The sequence below is a fragment of the Crocodylus siamensis genome, chromosome 13, assembly GCF_052110815.1.
Source record: "Crocodylus siamensis isolate JL-2025a chromosome 13, ASM5211081v1, whole genome shotgun sequence".
Lineage (NCBI taxonomy): Eukaryota > Metazoa > Chordata > Crocodylia > Crocodylidae > Crocodylus > Crocodylus siamensis.
Window position 1 is genome coordinate 11,198,066 of NC_143407.1, and position 21,792 is coordinate 11,219,857.

At 49.1% G+C, this 21,792-nt stretch overlaps 1 protein-coding gene across 2 annotated transcripts; it reads left to right on the forward strand.

Annotated features, from left to right (window-relative positions):
• The first annotated feature begins 6,876 nt into the window (after window positions 1–6,876).
• GNAT2 (G protein subunit alpha transducin 2) lies at window positions 6,877–20,867 on the forward strand. Of its 2 annotated transcripts, XM_090025772.1 has the most exons (10): window positions 6,894–6,907; window positions 7,011–7,119; window positions 7,266–7,308; window positions 8,638–8,779; window positions 9,774–9,931; window positions 11,234–11,362; window positions 11,838–11,967; window positions 16,831–16,984; window positions 17,529–17,733; window positions 19,709–20,867. In XM_090025772.1, the coding sequence occupies exons 3-9, from the start codon at window positions 7,304–7,306 to the stop codon at window positions 17,717–17,719; spliced, it is 909 nt and encodes a 302-aa protein (XP_089881898.1). In that variant the 5' UTR covers window positions 6,894–6,907; window positions 7,011–7,119; window positions 7,266–7,303; the 3' UTR covers window positions 17,720–17,733; window positions 19,709–20,867. The 2 variants fall into 2 exon arrangements, with proteins under 2 accessions (XP_089881899.1, XP_089881898.1); XM_090025773.1 differs by having other exon boundaries at window positions 6,877–7,119; window positions 19,712–20,867.
• The last annotated feature ends 925 nt before the right edge of the window (window positions 20,868–21,792 follow it).

Here is a 21,792-nt window from a genome sequence, read left to right on the forward strand (position 1 = left end):
AAACAGTGGTTTTCAACCCTTTTTCAGACCATTTGCAGAGCCCTAAAAGAATTCAAACAGAAGTGCAGACCCTTTTGAAAATTTTAAATGGGAGCGTGAACCCCTTTGAATTCAAAGTGTGGGTATTCACATACTTTTGATTGATCATAGTCATCTTTTGTGAACCCCTCAGACATAGTCTGTGGACTGTGAAAAACACTTTTAACACTATGGATTCCTATTTGATATCTCTGGATTTATCCTGTGGGCTACTGACTGTTAAGGTTTCCCCCAACATCGTTTTCTTGTCCCATTTTCCCCCTGTAACAAACCCTGACTGCTGCTTGTGAGTAGAGCAGGCTGTTTGCACCAGAACACCGGGCAGTGTTTATCTCCCCAGGTTTCTAGGCAGAGGATCAGGCCCAGATAGAGAATTTGCGTAAAAACCCTAAATTTGAACCCGCCCTTGTTATTGCAGCCCCATGCCTGGTGCAAGAGTTACTTACGTAAGGCAGAAGTTAAAATCTTGGGTGGAGAGAAAGGGGGAGGCGAGCTGCCGATTGTACAGGGACCCACCCAAGAGACATCCTCCGTGAGTTGGAGCACAAGCTCTTAATCTGTCTTGGAGGCAGGCAAGCCTAGGAGATGGGGGAGGGACAGAGTTTGTGCACAGTGCGGGGGGGTTGATTAACAAAACTAATGCTCTAAAGAGCTTAAGTGGCTGGACAGAGACCAGCTTGATTAGGCAGCACTGGTGTAAGAGATTAAGCGCTCGTGTTACCCACTCCTCTGAAAGTGAAGCCAGTTTGCAAAGTAGGAAATGAGGGAGAACCAAGTTCCCTGCCCACACCATCCAAGGAGCCGTGGGGCAGCAGAACGCATGAGAAACCCCCTCTGTGGTCCCTTGGTGCAACAGGCCACACACCTGGGCCTGCCTCCTCCCTCTTCCTGCACTCACTGCCTTGCCGCCTGACCTGGACTGGCTCAGCTGCCTCCCTCCCTGCCCACATCCCACTGCAGGCCTGCCAGAGCTAACGGGCGCATGCCTCCGGCTTCCTTCTGCATCACAGATTCTTCTGCCACTCAGACCCCACAGTCGAGGGGTCTTAAAATGGGACTGAGTGAAAAGTATTAAAATGGGGCTAAGTGAAATGGACTGTGCACCACAGGAAGAATGAAGAGGATGACAGGAAAGAAATGGCAGCTCTCATCTGGTGGAGAGGAGCCTGGCGTAGACTTTTTCAGTAGACCCTTTGAGGAGGGCAGTGGATAGGGGTACGGGTATGGAAATGGATGTGCAGGTGCACGATTACACAGTGCGAACTGTGTAATGGGTTTTTAGCGTGCTTTGAGATGCCAAGTGAACCACAGAGGCCACATGGCAGAGTGTTGGAGGTGGAGTTATATATATATATATATATAAAATATTTATTTATAACTATAAATTAATATAGATATATTTATATAGAGATACATAGTTATAAATAAAGTTATATAAAGTTATGTAAAGTTATAGAAATAAATATTTATGTCTGTGTGTACATGTGTGCGCACACACATGCAGACACATAAACATTCGTTCATTTATTTATTTATATTTATAGAGATAAATATTTTTGGGGAAAAAAAACAGATTCTTCTGCCAGAACAAGGTAGGCTGCATCTCCTGCAAGCCCTACTCCCGGGTGGTGCTCCAGGAAAAGGTTCCCCTTCCCCTTGGGCTGAGCAATAGCTCTCCAGGTGCCCAAGGCTGTCTCTATCAGCCAAACCCCTGGCCTGCACCAAGTGCCTGCTTCCCTGTGACTGTTGCCTGTGCAAGGTCTTAATCCATCTGAGTGCAACTGCTAGGGGTTAGCTGGCAGGGGAGCTCTGGGCTGCTCCCCTTGCTCAGCGCCTCACAGGCAAGCAAGGGGAAGTGAGATCCTGTGCTCGGCATCTGTGTGGAACGTGGGGCCCTTCAAATGCAGGGTGGGATTGATCCCAGGCTTTCTGGGAGCATCTTCAGTAGCACAAGATTTGCTGAATCTCCGAACCAAAGGGGCATGTGTGGGAAGCATGGAGCTCCTCACTGCAGGTCAGCAGAGCCTACCGCTTCTGCCACACCTGGACCAGCCCAGGGAACAGAGGACTGGTTGTCAGCAGCTCCCATCCCAGCTCAGCCCTTCTGCCCTGCAGAGATCAGCAGGCAGAGACCGGCGTGGTTCACATCCCCAGCAGAGGAGAACTTTGGACCAGGCTGATGGGGCTGGAGGGCAGCCAGGGCCCTTGGCAGGGGAGAGGATGGAGGCACACAGAGTCCCTGGCATGAAAAAAGAGGCTGGAGGATTTACTGGGGGGCCTGAATTGAAGGGGAAGAGGAAGGTGCCCAGGCAGCTTGGGGGTGGGTGGGAGTAAGGTAGGGCTGCAAGGAGCCCCAGGGGACACAATGAGCTTGACATCCTGAGACACCTGAGTGTGGGACCCCAAGTTATCCAGGGGGTCTGCGTTCCTCAGGCACCAGCTGCCTGCTTTCTCTCCTCTGCTGTGGGTTACTGAGTCCCCTCTGTCAGGAGGAGCAGCAGGCTGGGTTTGCCCAGGAGGGTCAGGGCTGCCATTGTCCCCAAGCTGTCCTCTTCCCAACAGCTCAGTGTTTCCAGCCTGGGGATCCCAGCAGGAATGCCCTCCCCTGGGACCACTGTGCCCCCAGGCACCGGACAAGGGGAACAACCCACACCTGCGTCACAGGGCAGCCTGCTCTGCCCCACGCACATCTGCACCCTCTTCTAGCCATTAATCTTTGCCATCTTGGGCTCAAGTAATTGGATTTCCTGGGTCACATGATGAGATAAAAAGTCCCCAATCCACAGTAAAGATATTGGGTTATCCAGGGGGAATTAATGTAGAAAGGCGAAAGAGAGGGTAAGAGGGAGGAGAAGGTGAAGGGCTCTTGTGCTCATTTCTAAGCAGTCTGTGGCTAGTAGCCTTCCTCTGCGGACATCCAGAACCAGGCTGCCCTCTGCAGCCCCGTAGCAGTTTGGGCAGATACCCCCTTTTTCCCCCCTTCTTTCTGTTTCTCACTTCCCCTCCCACACCCCACTAAAGGGTGAGTGACCTTGTGTGGAGACCTGGAAGAGACGGAAGGACTGCGGGAGTTAGCCCAGCTAGAGGAGCCAGGGGAGGAAGACACCAGGATGGGGAGTGGAGCAAGTGCTGAAGATAAGGAGATGGCCAAGAGGTCCAAGGAGCTGGAGAAGAAGCTACAGGAAGATGCAGACAAGGAGGCGAAGACGGTCAAGCTGCTACTGCTAGGTAAGGTGGGAACTTTCCTGGCGGGACAGTGGTGTCTGTCTTGGGGTGGCCAGGAATGAGTGAGCAGGTGAGTGACTGCACCCACGGGAACTGCTCTCCCTGGACTTAATAACAAGTGACTGTGCAACCAGGGAAGAGCTGTGCAAGCAGGCTTCCAGGTCAGGAATGGGACAGGATGATGTGGCCTGCGGTTCTGGATTGGCCAAGCAGTGCATGGGAAGAGCACAACCCTTAAGAAAAGGGAGCCTTGGCCAGGGGAGATGGGATGCAAGAACAAAGCAGAGATGCTGTTGTAGGAAAAGTGGATGTTTGCTTTGTGAGAAGGGATTTATGAGTGGAGGAGAGATGGGGAAAAAGAAAAGAGGGGCTGAAAGGGAGAGCAGGGCGAGGCTGGAGTCCAACCCGGCTGCTTTGTTCCTCCTGGGCTCAGAGATGTGGCCAGCTTGACTGTGGTTTGGTGTTTTTAAGCCAAGATGAAGCTCTTGTCCCGAACGGCACCAGATGGACTCTCATTAGCTTGACGGTTTCTTAAGCGAGGTGCTTATCAGGGCTCACAGGCACGTAACAGGAGGTCATAAGCATCTTCTGGAGAGGAGGTGGGGGTGGGGACATCAGCCCGTTAGTGAGGATTAAAAGGGCTGGAGAAGAGGTGCCTGCAGGTCTGGTAACAGCAGCCCATTCCTGCCGGGACGAAGACCGCTTTGCTGGATTTGTTCACCCTTCTTCCTTGAGGGCCCGTACATGACAAGGGCATCATTCTGGTCAAAAAAACAATGTATTTACTTTTTAATTTTCTGTATTTCCAGCCCAATTGGCCAAATCCATTCCAAATCCATGAGTTAGTCCAGAGCCATAAGTGGCCCTACTACCAGCAAACATCCTCCACCCCCATCTGGGGCTTCAGATGTTCCCAAAACCTTTGGCGGGCATCCTATTTGCAGGCCCAAGCCCAGAGGCTTGGGGTTCAGATGCCCCTGAGTTTTGCTTGCCCTCAGCCATAAGGCCCCAGGAGCAAGCTAGGGTGGAGTCGCCCATTTCCATAAAGCGGGCATAAAGCCAAGATTAACTATGCATCACCAGTGCGGGTACTATCCCATGCCAGCACAGCCGTCTTCCCCGGGTGCAACTAGGAAGTCACTGTGGTGATCATGGTATTTCTCCTAGGTAAGCATAGACTATGCTTGATCTGAACCTTCAAGAGGCTGAGAAAGCAAATACATGGTGGGTGTGACATGTCATGTTAGATGGAGCCCCCCAACTCTGGACAGGGAGCAGGGAAAGCTGCGTACTAGTCCCAGCTTCTCAGGCTGACCTTGCACAGCTCTTGGATGTGCCTGAGCTAGCTCTTGGGTAACAGGAGCACAGCAGCGCTGTCTGCTCCACGCAGAGGAAAGGCTCTGCAGTGTTTTGGGTCGTCCCTGCAAGGCAACTGTTCTGGCGTGTTCCCAGGATCCATCCTGTCCTCATTAGCGGTCATGACAGAGGCTTTGAGAGCACTGGAGTGGAGGAAGGCACAGCACACTGATGAGCATGTTTGTCTCCAGCTTCTTGTGGCATCACGGGTAATCTAGCAACATGATTAAATGCTTCATTAACACGGGAAGGGCTGCGCTTTATCTCTGACCATATTGATTTTGTCTTCCTAGGTTAGCCTAATGCTCAATGGCAGAACAGGCTGTGTGCTGAGATCGGATGCCTTTGATAGGCTCTAGCTCAAACACAAGTTCAGGCTTCATTCAGAAGTGGCTGAGTGGGGCTCTCTGCCCTGAGCTGTGCCACTGGTCAGACAAGGTGGCCACAATGACTCCTCCTGGTTTTAAAATCGATGTCCCCCTCCTGGCAGGTCTTCCCCTTCTTCAAGCTGGCATGTTCTGTGCTACCTGAGCACTGTAGCTAACTCTTGTTCACTCCTGCTCTATAGCTTAGGGGGTTTCTGTATCTCCTTCACTGTTCCCTGCCTTCTCCCTTGTGCTATGAGAGGTTTCCAAGTCTCTGCCAGGCCAACGCTAGTCCCAAAGAAACAGAGATCTCCAAGAATGTGCCCCTGCTTCAACCACCAACGGGCTGGTTCAGTAGCGTAACTAGAGGGAGGTGAGCAGGGCACCAGCCTCAGGTGCAGTTTCAGAGAGGGCTTCAGAAAGGTGGCTCCAGGGGACCTGGAGCAGTGATGGCAGCCGGTGTCTTTGGTGCCCGCTCTTTGGCCACTGTTCTAGTGGCATTTGACAGAGACACATTCAAGCCCTTTTGGCCCAGGCACTGCAAGGTGTGATGGGTGCATCTCTGCTTAGGGCGCTGAAATAATTAGTTATGCCTCGGATTGGTCACGGGAGAAAGCTCACCCAAGCAGGAAATGGAGGCCATAGGTTTCTGCCGGCTGCCCACCCCTCCCAGGCCTGGGAGCAACAAGCCACCCATGCTCTTCTTATCCCACAGCCAGTACAGAAAAGGGTGCCCCTGGCTCAAGCAGACAGATCCAAGTGCACTCAAGGCTTGGCCTTCAATAGGGAGTGTGTGTCACTGCCTCACTCACCCAGCATCACTCCTAAAAGGGATAAAGGCCTTCTCTGGCAGCTACAGATCATGGCGGCGCTGCCTGCCAGCCCCACTGTAGGGGCAGGCAGCACATGCCTGGCTAAACAACACTGCAAAGTTTATCCAGCTGATGGCAGGGATGTGGGGCTCAGCACAATTAGGCCCTTAATTCTAAGCAGCTTCCTGCTTGGGAATAAGCTGCTTAAAGCAATGAGACGAGGCAATCTCCAGGGCTTGTCACAGAGAGCTGAAGGGCAGGAGGAGAGAGAACAGGAATCGGGAGAGGCTAAGAAATGCTAAGCCCTGGCACAAGCTAGTCATGTCCAAAGGGAGAGGACACACAGCCATGCAGAGAATCCCAGCTCCAGAGGGAGTTCAGCCCCTCCAGCTCTCGGGAACACGGTGCTCTGTGTCTCTGTCTCCCGCAGGCCTTCTACCATGCGGGGGTGCAGAGGGGATCCCCAAAGCACAGACAGGTCTTGCAGTGTAGCTTCCAAAGCCAGGCACTCATGTGTTAGGATGAAAGCAGTACAAACAGCAGAGTGGTCCTTAATCCCTGCAGTTCAGTGATCTCTTGATTATTCCTATTCCCCCATAAGTGACTTAGCCTCTAGGTGGCATGGATGGTTTTGGAGGCAGGCAACTCCACACTTCTTGGGGCAGTGATGTGGGCAGGCCCAATGGCAATCCTGAGGAATAAAGAGAAGGTAGGAGTGAAAGAAATAGGGCACGTCTACATGTTCGTTAATGCACCATAATTACGGTGCATTTAGTTTTATACCTGTAATAACAGGTACTAACTTAGTGCACTGTAATTAGCAGTCCTATGCAGTAGCACTGGCACATGCTCTTTTTTTTGGTGACACTAATGTGCAGTAGACTAATTCTACTGCAGATTAGCATGGTTTTTTCCTGCCGCGCTAATACACAGAATTAGTCTATTGCACATTTAGCTTCTTGTGTAGATGCACCCACCGAGGGTCAGGGCTGGCTCAGGCAGAACAGCATGCCTCCCCACAAGACACTGCTCAGGAATGCAGCATACCAGCTCCAGCACGAAGGGGGAGGAGATGAGCTCCTTCAGCAGAGCAGGCCTCCGGACCACTAGGTAAAACAGGAGAAATGGCTGGTCTTTCCATGGGTTTGAGCCTTTGATCCGTTTAGTGGCCTCCTGGGAGCCCAGTGACTAGATCTCAATTCACTCCATCCAGGAATAATATGCCACTAAACAGACCCACCGGGTTTCAGAGAAATCCAGCAGTGCTGCACTACCTGGGAGCCAATTCCAGAGGAAAGCACTTCAGGGACAAGCAGAGCAGTGTAAGTCCTGAATGCTGGCTCCTTTTGGCTGGCTCTCAGACCATACCATCATCACAGTATTATTGTGGGGAAGGGCTGCGGTCTCCCCTTTTAGGGCTGGAGTCTATCACTGTTGGCACTAAAGTATTTCCTCCCATTTTTTCTAGGTGCTGGGGAGTCAGGCAAGAGCACAATTGTCAAGCAGATGAAGTAAGTGCGATCTCTGGCCTGGATCTCAGAACAAATATCAAATATTTCCTTCCAGAGGTCTGATCTGGGGATAAGTACAGCCTATTTAACTTGCTAACAGCGGGTAGGCCAGGCTAGGTGCGGGACAGCACTGAAATGAGCAGAATAAAAGGGACTAAAGATGTAAATAGATGTAATGTCTGTAGCTCCGTGGTCTTGGATCAAAAGGAGAGCACTTCTCTTGCTTCCTGGGTCAGCAGCTGTGGGATGTCTCTTCATGCTGTAGGCTAAGAACAAACAAAGGATGTATGTGGGAGATCCCAGGCATCAGCTGTAGATGCCACTGAGGGCATGGACATTGGGTTAAATGGAGTGGTGATCTAGTGTCTCAGCAACTTCCCTTGGCTAATGCACAGCGCACCAGGCACTGGGAACAGTAGGTGTTTGCAGTGGCAGGCTGATTCTTAGCCAGGCACCAACCAGCAAGTGTCAAATCCTGAGGAGGACGAAGCCGGGAGAGCACTTCTCTGGCTTGTGGCTGATACCCGCTGGATGGAGCGGCAAGTGCTTTAGAGAAGAGGATCAGAACAAACAGTCTTGGCAAGCTGGAGAAGCAGCTGGAAACCAAGGCAAAATTCAGTACAGAGTGCACAGCACGCTGTGTTTAGAGAGGAGATATCTGATACACCAGTACCGAGCGAGGTGGAACTGGCTGGGCTGCAGTGCAGTCACGAGGGGCCTGGGGGCTGTAGTGGCTGCAGACTGAATAGGACCCAACCACAAGACTCTTGACTGAATAAGAGTCGCAGCTGGTCAGTCTAGGAGCCAGAGAGTTAGCCTGGGCCATGCTTTCCCCCAGCGGAAGCTGCCACCACTGCCTGCTTAAATGACAACCAGAGACAGAAGTTTCTTGTTGCATTTAGCCCTGGCTGGGAGGCACCAATTTGCCCATGTCACAGTGGATGCAGACATGGGCTTGGCCACGTGCCAGCACTAGGGGGTAAAGAGGCTCCTCACTCCCCTGTGTGGGTGATGCACATTGCTACACCAGCCTGCTAGGCTGAGCACTGTGCAGGTGCGTGGGTCCATAGCTCTGCCCCCACCCCATTCCCTGTCCCCGGCCAGGGTGCTTGAACCAGCCCTGCTGGGAGTCATTCATGCTAGCACTGATTACTTTTCTCCCTCAAGAATGGGCAAAGCAGAGACCAAATCAAGCCTTTGTCAGAGTTTGGTCCCTGAACAGTCACCCAGGCCGGAGCAGAAGATGCCAATCTGTGCTGCAGAAAGAGAATTGCCAGGGACACCCAGGCTGTTTTTCTCAGTAAGGGTCTCTTTGTACATCCCCTACAGGATTATCCATCAGGACGGTTACTCACCAGAGGAGTGCATGGAGTTCAAGGCAGTCATCTACGGCAACATACTGCAGTCCATCCTGGCCATCATCCGGGCTATGACCACCCTGGGGATAGATTACAGTGAAAGTGGGCGAGCGGTCAGTACCCTGCCCTCACAGTCATGAGGGCTCTTGTCTACCCCAGCAGGGCAGGAGGAGAGGGAGGGTGTAGTGGTCCTCGTGTGCACACAAATGCATTTCCACAGGCAGTAGGGTGGTCATCATAGAGGACAGTCTGGTTGTCTTCTGTCCTCTATTGATATGAAACCGGATGCCCTTATGTCTCCTATTTTTCTCTCGGAGAGAAAAATAGAGGACCGTAAAGGCATCGGGTTTCGTATCGATAGAGCACAGAGTAGCAGAAAACCAGAATGTCCTCTATGATGGCCACCCTAACAGGCAGGCAGAAGCAATGAGCAATGCTGCAGGATCGACCTGCCACATTAGACGCTGCTCCTGCTTTGAACTTCTCCCCTCCGCCCCACTGCCTGGCTCTCCATCACTCCAACTAATTTGTATTCATGCTAGGAGCCAAGTGTTCCCAGATGCTTCTTACAAAGGCAGATATATATTTTAATAGAGGTCACTGTCCCTTTATGGACAAGCGACAGGCTTCTGTTTCCCCTTCCAGGAATGGTGGCAAGATGAAGACCTGCAGGGGAAGGCAGCTCCTCTTCCAGCACACAAAGACAGGAGCTATGAGGAAGGATACCCCAGACACAAAGGCTGGGCTCCTTTCAATGTCTGCAGTGGCCCCAGGGAACAAGGCATTAGATTTCTGCTGCCTCCCACATCAAACTCCTATCAAGTGATGCCATCTACTGGTTAAGGGAAGCATTTCCAGGGGGAGCTTTTGTTCTCCACTCCCAAGACATTGCCAGGATGGATGCAGGGACATCCACCTTGGCCTTTGGGAAAGCTGATCCTTAAAAAAATAAAAATCCAACAAGGGGACGGGGGTTTAGTTCTCAAACACGAACAAAGTCCTGTGTGGATGTGAGGACACACATGTGCCCAGGCTGAGCTCAGGCAGGCCCACACCAAACCATGCCAGTCTCCAGCCCAGCCTTCTCACAGGCTTTGTGTCTTGCAGGATGATGGGCGCCTGCTGTTCAACTTGGCGGACTCCATTGAGGAGGGGACCATGCCCCAGGAGCTGGTGGACTGTATAAAGAGACTGTGGAAAGATGCGGGAGTGCAGGCCTGTGTCGACAGAGCCTCTGAATACCAGCTCAATGATTCTGCTTCATAGTAAGTCAGTCCCTATAACCCTGTAATTAAGCAATGCAACTTCCAGATGGCAAGAGCCTTTGGGCAAGGGGATCGCTACAGGTTTGGTGCTTAATTACTTGAATCAGTCCAGTCATCAGCACCAAAATGACTGATGCCTCAATGAGGTAGACTCCACCACCAGACAGAGGAGTCTCAGCATTGCTCCAGCCAAGGGGAAAGCCAGGGTAAGGAGAAACCCTGCAGAAAGGACATTTCAGAGCTGGTTCCCTTTGAAGCCAGTGCAAGTTTTAATTTTAACACTGGCATGGCCTGTCAAGGGACTTGGGGCATCCAACAGGAAAGACCAGAATGGTTTGAAGCATTAGGATGCATGCCAACACACACAGACAGCTCTCACGGGCTGCTTCTGCAGTGTCGATATTCCCCATCACTACCTTGGCTATATTAGTAGCCTCAAAGCATCACCACCTATCTGACCATTGCAAAGGCTGCTGACGCAACACCCAGTTTCATTCCTACTGATTGGGCGATGTGGAGCTCACACAGCTCAGAATAGGGACAGGAAACTGATACTACACGTGAAGGTAGTTTGGGGGCCGAGAAGCAGCTGTCTCACGTACTATGGTATAGTGTGCAAGTCCTACATGGTATTTTAGGCTCTCTTCTGAATAGCCTCCGAGTTATGTAACTCACATGGGGCCAAGCCTTGCTTCCACTCACACCACTGTAAACCTGCTGAAGACAGCTGAGTTACTTTGGATGACACTGCAAAAGGCACCCTCTGGTTTAACAAACCACATCCTGTTAGCCAGCTCTCTAGCAGGCCACAGCAGATGTAGTCCCTGCTCCAAAAAAACCACAGTGGAGGAACAACTGGGAGTGCTGGCACTCCAGGCTCTCTAGGCAATGATGCGAATTAAACTGCTCTATGCTATTCTGCTGGCAGCATCCACCAGCACATGGGGCTCTTCCCCACCTGCCCTTTTTGGAGACCGTAAGCTTTTTGGAGCAGGGACTGACCTTATGTTTTGTATCTACAGAGCCCTGGCCATATAGCAATGTGCAGCAAGCCCATATGCACGCTTTGTCCCTGCTTAAGCCAGGTGCTGATGAAGGGGACCTCCCCGCTCTCCTGCTCTGCTAGAAGGACATGTCCTTTGCCACAGGCTGGCAGAGTCACGGTGTATAGGGATAACATTTCCAGTTGCTCTCATAAGATTGCTATCGGCCTGATAACACCTTCCCCATCCTCTTCCTGCATCCTGTGGCAATATTCTGCATCCTTTACAATTGCTAAAATGCTCCTGCATTCTCCTTTAGCTACCTGACCCAGATGGAAAGGATTACAGCTCCTGGCTACCTCCCCACCGAACAGGATGTGTTACGGTCCCGAGTGAAGACCACAGGCATCATAGAGACCAAGTTCTCGGTCAAAGATCTAAACTTCAGGTGGGGATAAGTGTAAAGGCCTCTCATTTTTCTCCTGATAAGCAGCTGCAGCCCTAGGGGCTCATTCGCCCAGCTTCCTTAGCTCAGCCATTCAGCTCTGTGTGCAGGCCTTCCACTCAGTTTTCATTCTTCCGAGAGGCTTCACAGCCATAACGAACAAGTCAGCCCAAACCAGGGAAAACTAAATGAACCGAACCAACCAGAACCTGCTGTCTTCCTTCAGGCAAAGTGAGGGAAACCATTCTAGCTCCATGCTTCACCACAGCCTAAACCCCCTTCAGACTCCTACCTCATTAGCAGCTATTGCTCCCAGCTGGCTCCCAGTTGCCCAGCCAGGCAGACTATTAGTTGCTGAGTACCTGCACCTGGCCTCTCAGCCTTCGAAGGCCAAACACCCCCTTACAACCACCATGTGCATTAAGTGCGCTAGGATAGAAGATGCCATGTAAAAGCAGTGGTACTATTCCCTCCACAGGATGTTTGATGTGGGAGGACAGAGGTCAGAGCGCAAAAAGTGGATCCACTGCTTTGAAGGTGTGACCTGCATCATCTTCTGTGCAGCTCTTAGCGCCTATGACATGGTGTTGGTGGAGGATGATGAAGTGGTAGGTTCGCTCTTACTCACTATCTGCCTACAGCCTAATGCCAGCAGTTCCTCTCCACCAAAGTGCGTCTCTGAGGCTGCTTCCCTTCCTGGATGCCTCTGAAAAATAGAACAAAGTCCTGTCACAGCTGAGCTCAGTCTGAACATAACTGGCTTAATGAGAACAGCAGCATCACTCCAAAAGAGGAAGCAGTGTGGAGAGGGCTGGGTGCCAAACCTTGTCCTGGGTAGCTGGATCCCTGAGGATGCGGGGAGGCACCAGCACAATGAAAAGGAAGTATAAGAAACTTGAATGCCAGCTTGTAGTTTATGCAAAGCTCGTGGTTCATTGTTCTGTGCTGACGCAAGTCTGGAAAGCAATATAGCTCTCGTCTGACATCAGTCTGTAAATAAATGCCTGCCTTCCACCCAGCAGAGCTGGCAGCTGAAACTAATTCATGCAGCAGGGTGACATCCAGTGGCTAGTCAAGGCTAATCTTACATGTGTAGCCCTTAAAGAGATTTCAAGGCTGCCTGCCTGCCCTCAAAGGTGACAGCAAAAAGAAACAGGACAAGGGAGATAGGCTTGTGGTTAAACCTTGCAACTGAGAGTTACAAGAGCTCAATCCTTATCCTATCTGTGGCCTCCTAGGAAGGTCAGACCAGATCACTGTTAATCTATGAACCTGTGTAGGAGCTAGAAGAAGGACCACAGCAGTCAGTTTACAGTACAGCCAAGAATTACCACAATCCCTAGGGTGAAATCCTGTTCCCATGGACTCGCATAGGGCAAGGACATCACCCAAGATCATGGCTGCTAGTTAAATGTCAGTCACACAGCAGAAAGGGGCTGAAGCTTACAAATAGCAATTAAAACATGCATGTGGCTATGCACCTGCAGGTGATGAAGGGAACAGGTGAGTCATAAGGAAAGAAAGCACCTGGAATTAGCCAGGCAGGAAACAGCAGGTAAACACATGCTCTCATTAGCTGCAAGAATCACTTGCAGTTTACAATTTTAAATGAAGAACTTATCACTATTTTACAGATTGTATCTGAAGCTAATTGATGGGCAAAGTCATTGCAAATCCATCTGCTGTGTGTCCACGCTTTGCAGCAATGTGGGGGTACACAGAGTAGGGACCAGTCCAACTCCTTTCATTTACCTTGGATCCCAGCTGAAGCATGCTTATGCAATGCTTTCAATGGTAGAAGGTCCAGGGAAAGGCACATCAGCTCTGTTACACTGTGAAGATGTAATAGGAGTTTCCCCATAAAAAGGACAGAGTGGGGGTCTTTTGTGAGCCAGCATGGAGCTTATAGTGTCTGGGGCATGGGAGAGGAGTATATTCTAGGTTTTTGGTTTATAAGATCATTGAAAGCAAAGGGTGCAAATCATAAATTAGAGCCATTACTCTGTCTTTCACGAGTGCCTCAGTGGTCTAGTCATTGTGGACTGGTCGCGGGTGCCCTATAAAGTCTCATGCACTCACCTGCATCAGATACTTGACATTCCCTCTGCTCTGGCATGGAGTAGGATGGATAAAACCAATTAGATTATCTAGCCAACTACCAGAATCCCAGAGATTACTTCCCAGTATTGTCAGCTAACTCTAGCCTTTGTGAAGTCAAACTAAGACTGACCTCTGTGACCGGGACTTCCCCACCATGATGCAAGATGGACTTGAGGGGAACGCCTCCAGACCTCAGGTTGGGGAGGACTGGGTTAGAGAGCTTCTGGAGGGGGCTGGATGTGTTCAGATCAGTGGGTTCAGACGCTCCCTCCCCAGGGTGTTGAGGGAGCTAGCAGGGGTTATTGCAGGGCCCTTGGCACAGCTTTACAAGCACGCGTGGTGCTCGGGCCAGGTGCCGGATGATTGGAAGATAGCCAACATGGTCCCCATCTTTATAAAAGGGAAGAGGGAGGACCTGGGCAACATAGGCCTGTCAGTCTTACCTCAATCCTAGGGAAACTCTTTGAGAAGATCATCATGGAACACATCCGTGATGGGCCAGCCTCAGGGATGATGCTCAAGGGCAACCAGCACAGTTTCATAAGGGGCAGGTCATGTCAGACCAATCTGATTGCCTTTTATGATCAGGTCAAAAAAGCCTTGGATGCAAGTGTTGCCGTGGATGTAGTCTTTCTGGATTTCAGCAAGGCCTCTGACACGGTCTCCCACCCCATCCTCATTAAAAAATTGGGCAGCTGTGGCATTGATGCCTACGGTCAGATGGATTGCAGACTGGCTGAAGGGTCGCACTCAGGGGGTGGTGGTGGATGGGTCATATTCAACCTGGGGAGAAGTAGGCAGCGGAGGCCCCCAGGGCTCGGTCCTTGGGCCCATGTTGTTCAATCTCTTTATCAGCGATTTGGATGATGGTGTGAAAAGCAACCCATTTAAATTAGCTGATGATACCAAAATTTGGGGTGAGGTGAGCACACTAGTAGGGAGGGAAAGACTGCAGAAAGACTTGGATAGGTTACAGAGGTGGGCTAGCGAAAACAGGATGCGCTTCAATACTGACAAGAGCAGGGTGCTGCACACTTATAAGATGGGAAACTCCCTTCTTGAGAGCACGGAGGCAGAAAGGGATCTTGGAGTCATCACTGACTCCAACATGAACATGGGCCGACAATGCGAGGTCATGGTTGGCAGGGCTAACCGCACCTTGTCGTGCATCCACAGGTGAATCTCTAGCAGGGACAAGGAGGTGATCCTCCCCCTCTGTGCGGCACTGGTCAGACCACAGCTGAAGTACCGTGTCCGGTTCTGTGCATCCCACTTCAGGAGGGATGTGGACAACATGGAGAGGGTCCAGAGGAGGGCTACCCGCATGATCTAGGAAAAACAAGGCAGACCCTACAATGAGAGACTGCGGGACCTGAACCTGTTCAGCCTTCACAAGAGAAGGCTGAGGTGGGGGACCTGAGTCTATAAACTCACTAGGGGGGACCAGAAGGGTTTGGGAGAGACCTTGTTTCCCCTAGCGCCCCCTGGCGTAACAAGGAATAACGGCCACAAGTTGTAGGAGAGTAGGTTTAGATTAGACTTACGTAAGAACTACTTCACGGTCAGGGCGGCTAGGATCTGGAACCAACTTCCAAGGGAAGTGGTGCTGGCTCCTACCCTGGGGGTCTTTAAGAGGAGGTTTGATGCCTACCTAGCTGGGATCATTTGAGCCCAGTTTTTTCTCCTGCCCAGGCAGGGGGTCAGACTTGAAGCTCTACAAGCTCCCTTCTGACCCGACTTCTGTGATTCTATGATATGATTCTATAGACTCATTCTTGCAGTGTCTACCTTATTTCTTCACATACCCCGTGCCCCACAGTTAGACACATACCTTGTTTTGAAAATGTAGAAAAGCTGCTGGCAATGGCCTTGATGGAGTTAAAGCTTGAGCTGTAGAGCTTGCAAGGCGAGAGTAAGAGATGGAGAAGAGATGACTCTGTCCCACAGCTGGAGCCCAGCACAGAGCCAACCCTCAACAGCCATTCCAGTGTCCCCATGCATTCACACTGGTGCAGAAATCAGCTTCCACACTTAAAACACACCTCTCAATTTGAGATGATGAATTTGGGGGGGGGGGGGGGGGCAAAGGTCTGTGGCATGTGAGTAAATATGTCACTATTCAGTTCCAATCCGAGGGAAGGAGGGAAAGACACTTATCCCCAGCTCAGCCCCCAGGCTCGTTGAGTAAGAGTCTCACTAGAACATCCTTTTTGTGTGCAAATAACATCAAAACATCAGAGCAAAGCTACAAGAGCGCAGTCAGCAGGGAATATTTTTGATGCTGGCAATCAGGCAGGACTCGGGCTCCACAGATGCTCTCAGCCTCTCTCTGAAACCAGGAGAAAGGAGGGTGAAGAGCAGAGAAAGCTGACAGTGACCAGGCAGAAACTGGTAAAAGGTTATCTGTCTCTCCCCTCCCTGCCTCCCTCTCTGCAATCAGCACTGCTTTCCAGGACAGCTAATTAGCTGCTAATACAGCTTGTACAGGCTGTATTAAGACAGCTAATACAGCAACCCTCCTGTATTGCAGATATAACCATCCTCCAAACAGGCACTTGCTTCTCTGCCTCTCATAGAAGAATTAACTTGGGAGGTTTCCCAGCAGTACTAATCACCTCAGGGAAAAAAAAAAAAAAAAAAAAAACAGCTTGGGAGGAATGGGAAGGTCATTTTCACAGATCATGTACTCTCTTCTCTTAAATGAAAAGGGAGGGGTGCAATCCATACACTACCCACCCCAGCCTCGTGAAATACAGCTTGGGAGCCATTCTCTAGAGAGCTTCATTAGAAGCATCATAAACCAGACCCCAGAACACAGAGTCCTTGCTTAAGATACAGCCTCATTAATGTAATGTCCTGGCTCCTCTTCATGCTCCAGCATCATCTAGTATTAGAGACCAGTTGCATTTGTACCACAAAGCTTACAGAAGCTAGGCTATTAGGGATATTTTTTTCCTTCAGTGAGTGGAAGCCTGCCTAGCAGATTACTTAGACTTACTAACTGGGCTACTAACAAACAGCAGATAGATAACTGCTTTTAGGACTAGCAAAGGCTTCAGCGTTATAAACAGATGTGTTAAAGCACCATCTTCTCATCTACAACTGTAAAACACTGTGGAGACTGCAAGTATAGTTGGTAGCACAGGAAACAGCTTTTGTCTAGCATCCATCTGCTTTAGGACAAAGCCAGAGATTTGATCGTTTGAACCTACAGAGATCAACACGCTTGATGCTTTACAGAGAGGAAATACTTTCATGATGTGCTTTAACTAGATGAATAACCCCCTCTACTTTTTAAAGCCAGAATGAACAGGGGCTTTAAGAGCAGATGTGTCACTGAAGAGTAAAATGATCTTTTTGTCCGTCTTCAGAACCGCATGCACGAATCCCTACATCTGTTCAACAGTATTTGCAACCACAAGTTCTTTGCTACCACTTCTATTATTTTGTTCCTTAACAAGAAGGACCTCTTTGAGGAAAAGATCAAGAAAGTACATCTCAGCATCTGCTTTCCAGACTATGATGGTGAGTTCTTATAATTCTGTACGCCCCTTCATGGCCATGGTAATTTGCAAAGAAAAAGGTCTGTGCTTAAGTGTCATCTAAAAAACTCTAAGCTAGTGGTAGAAAGAATCATTGATAACTGGTAGGAAGACTCAAGGGTGCCATGACTCCTAATATTTTCTTGGGTTCAACTGGCCACATGGCTTAAAATTTCACTGGGCTTGCAAATGGGGAAAGCATAAAATTCATGTTAAACATGACAACTTGGAGGCCGTTTGGGAAGACTGGTGCCAAAAATGAAACACTACCGAGAGGCAGCTTCTGCTGGCTCTTATGCACCTCTGGTGTAGAGAACGCATTTCAGTAGCCACATCTTTCATTCCAGACCTCTTCAAATAGTGTTTAGTTTTCTTAAAACAGGAGCTAAGCAACAAATGGCAAAAGCTTATGTTTCCTCACCTGGGTAAGAGCACTTGCAGAACTACGCAGGGCTCTGAGTTTCTAAAACAGTGCGACTTTCCTAATCAGTGGCACATACCAGTAATTACTTCCTCTCCAAAAACAGGTTCCAACACATATGATGATGCAGGAAATTACATCAAGATTCAGTTTCTTGATTTGAACATGCGAAGAGATGTGAAAGAAGTCTACAGCCATATGACCTGTGCCACAGACACAGAGAACGTCAAATTTGTATTTGACGCAGTTACGGATGTCATTATCAAGGAAAACCTCAAAGATTGCGGACTCTTCTAAATCAGCTTTGGCAGGTACTATCGTTTCAAACAGACCTTTAAAAAAAAAATCCAGTGGCAAGTTACAAGAAAGTTAGACACATTGTCACCACAAAAGGAATTTGTGGTGGGAGGGTGACAACTCTTAAGATCTCTCCCCAGGACTTGAAAAGCTCTGCTGTTTCCTTGGGCAATAAGAGCAATACTGCCATTAAATCACTGGCTATCCCTTTTTCTTACCAAGGCAGCCCTCCCGTCTTTGCTCTACTCAACTATATGGGAAGGGTTACAAGTCCCAGATACCTTGTCCAGGAAACATGGCACAAACTGTTTAAAACTTTGTTGGCACCATTTAAACATTTCCATTCAGTCCCTTAGAGATTGGGGGGGGAGGGGGGGGAATGAAACCTTTATACTATCAGGAACCATAGGATCCATTTAGGAAGCAGAAAAGTTTGGTACCTTAAAGGCACTGTATTACAAAGCCAGTCGCTGTATTACAAAGCCTGTGCTGGCATACCCAATAACAACAGACACCCAGCTCTGTGCACTGCAAACAAGATCAAACTGTATTATAATTATAACTATACAATTATAATTATAACTGTATAATATTATAATTGTTCATGTTGCTGCATGAACAATTCACTGTAAAAGCAATTCACTGCTTTTAGGATTGGCAACAATCTTAGAACGTGCTCCATAAATATCACTGGCCAGAAAAAGTGATCCACAATCCTGGCTAGCAATAGCATATGAACAGCAGCTAACACAGATAAGTTGCCAGTGTGGATAGGGAACAAGTGATCTCTGCAGTGTTCTGCTTTAGCTGGCCTTTCTACTAGCTAATATGAGTTGGTTGATGAACCACAGTAATGAGCTAATGACAAAATAAATTGCTATGATATATGTGCGTCTGCCAGCTCCCTGTGCAAAACGCAGCACCGTTATTCTCTTTCCACCCAGACCTTCAAAAAAATCACATGCAGCCAGCATCTTCCAATAGCACAGCTCCCAAAGTGAGCAACACTGGAGCTTTCATTCTCTATGAACGGGAACACGAAAACAGAGGCAAGCAGCCAGCTTCTCTGCCAGCATGAAGCAGCTTGCAGTTAAATGCAGCTGAGGGTAGAGGGGCAAAGCCAGTTTTAACTTCTGCATTGTCTGCTACCAGCAAAAGTCTTCCCATTACAAACAGCAGCTTCTGAGCAAGGGAAAAACCTGCTCTGATCATGAAGAAAGATATTGCATTAAGGCAGCAGCTCAACATCAAGTCTAGCACCATACTAGGGTTGCAAACACGAGAAAAAGGTAATTCTATGCTAGTCTGATTAGAGCGGGGGGGCAGGGCAAAATGGCAGATCTGGCCAGTGGCCGGACTCCATTTCCCAGCAGTCCCTGTCCATGTCATTGTGGCCAGTTTCCATGGAGACCTCCAGTAGCTGTGGGACCCTGACAGCATGGGGCCAGGGTTTCCATGGAGACCAGGCCCTGGCAGGGCATGGAGTTGCTCTGGGGATCTTGCAGCAGTGCCAGCGTGGTCTGGAGCCAGGGCAGAGCTGTGATCCGCTGCCTGCATGCTTCTGCCTAGGGTACCACTGTCACCACTGCAGGATCCCAGCCCAGCAGCAGCTCCCTGCCCTGCCACGCATGCTGCCAGCACTGCTATGGCCAGTCTCTATGGAAAACCTGGCCCCGTGCTGTCACTGATGTGCCACTCCTGGGGTCTCCATGAAAACCAGCCAGTGATGGGGGCAGGAGCTGCTGGAAAATGGAGGCCACCATGGGCCCGATCCAGCCCACGGGATGGACTTTGCCCAGCCCTGGATTAAAAATGGGGAAGGCTAGTTTGAATGTTTCCCGCCGCCACTGCATCACATAGTTTGCTACTGCCTGGTGAGATTCTCCAGTACTGATCCTCTGCATTTGTACGTGACCGATCTAAAAACATTCAAGCCCTTGTAATGTTGAAGTATTTAACACCATTTTCCCTTTGCACTTCACCTTCCAGCAGCAAAGAAAATGACTTCCATATCGCATCATTGTTCTGCTGAGCAGAGCCAAAGTGAGCAAAAGCTACATAGGGCAAAATTTTTCTAAGACCTACCCAGCACGCAAAGCATGCACTTCGAAGAACAAGCCCTGCCTGGAAAGGCACAGCTAAACTTCCTGCCACCCAGCTGTCTGCCAGGGTAATTTCCTCCTTTATTATTATTTTTAAAAACTCTCTCTTCAGTTTGCACACTTTAAAGAGAGAGCCCGCAGCAATCCAGCGTGATCTGACACTTGACAGCGCAGTTTTTGGCACGCCAAATGGGGAAGAGATACCAGAACAGCACACATCTACACAGCTGCATCTAAAAAGGCACTGCAGACCTAACATGAAAAAAAAAAAAAAGTGAAACCAATCCTTTGGTGGAATCCCAGAGAAAACCCACACCTATAAAGATGGGGGAAGCCATTAAAACAAGTGTGCGAGTGATCTGACCTAAAAGTAATTCCTGAATGTGGAGATCTGAATCCATTTACGTTCAAGATAATTAACGTCTTCCCAGATGCATTAAACAGCAGCCTGTTTACTAGTTGTAAATAAGTCCCAATAGTTATTTGAAATGTTCAAACCTTCCACTGGAGAAAGTTAATGTGCAGATCCCTGAAACTGGTGGAATTTCTCCCCACAGCCTTAAGGAGCTGATCGACTGCTTCTACTATCCAACTTTCTCTATGTACAGATAGCCTGGAACCTTGACCCATTTCACTCCCAACCCTTCCAAACTCAAACAGGCTTGTCCATATAGCCTAGCAATACCTATCCTCTCACTGCTACATCTGCTCTTCGCTTCAGAGACTGTTGCTCATGATGCCTCACTGATCTCTAGCCTAGATGATCAGAAGAACTTTTAAGAAATAGTATTGGACTTATTAGGATTTAAGGAAACATTTCACAGCGAGAAATCAGAAGGAACAGGCTGGATGCCGGAGACAAAAAATAGTTACAGTACTCGAAAAGATTCTCATTCTGCTATTTAAAGTTGTCTGCTCTTTATCATAAGTAAATAAGCCTATGCTATCACTGTAGACAAAGTCTTGTATCTTCTCAATGTGCTTTGCAGAAGTCATGTATGGAGCTTCACTTAGAAACTGTAGCAAAGCCAAAATAAAAAGAAATGTGCATGAAATGAATGGCTCATTCGTTCTCCTTTAACATTTCATTTCTTAAAGCGTTTCCTTCCTGTGTCATTCTTGACTCCCAAAACCCAACTCGAGCAAGCTTCCTCAGTACTATTTTTACTTATGTTCTACATTTTCCACTTATTTCCATAGCAGCTGCACATACAGATCTTCAATGAAGTCAAGCTGGTCCATGGGCAGGGTGGCTATAGAACAAACCCAACGCATACAGCGTGTTCAAACTGCAGACCTGGATGATAGTATGCATGCCTCAGTCAGCTTGCTCTCTTGATTCTATGAAGCCGTTAACTTTTAATAGCCTGATGCTGATAGGTGCCAAACACCCTTCAGTCCCACCCAAACTAATGAGAAAAAATAAAGAAGTGTTGAGACTCTTGTAGCATCAAGTAGAACAATTTGGGCATACAGTGTCACTGAAGGGATGAGGGCACATTTATGTTTCAGAAACTGACTAAGCAACTCCAAGTATCACCGAGTCTGCAGTACAGCCTAGACGATCTGGTTAAAAGGCAAGCGTTTCACACTTCAGTAGCTGACAGTTACTTGTGAAGGAGCTGTCCGGACCTAACAAATGGTGTTACACATTACGAGGGTTATCCCTAGCAAAGAATATGGTGTTTGCCTACCAAGGATCTCTCTTAAGGAGTTTAAAGCGTTGTCTAAAAGCATAGTACCACTATCGTGACAGGCATTCTGCAAGTTGGCTTGTCTCCACTTATTTTAAATGGACTTCTAGTGTGTTCTCTCTTTTCTTAATGCTTTCAATTGATGAAGCAACACTGGCTATGAACTGGACTCACTCATTCAGTTGGTTTTTTAAAGGCGGCACCCTGCCTTGGCCTCTGCCCGATTTCAGACTATGTCTCTAGCTGTAAATGAGCAAGAGACTAAACTACAGTCAGC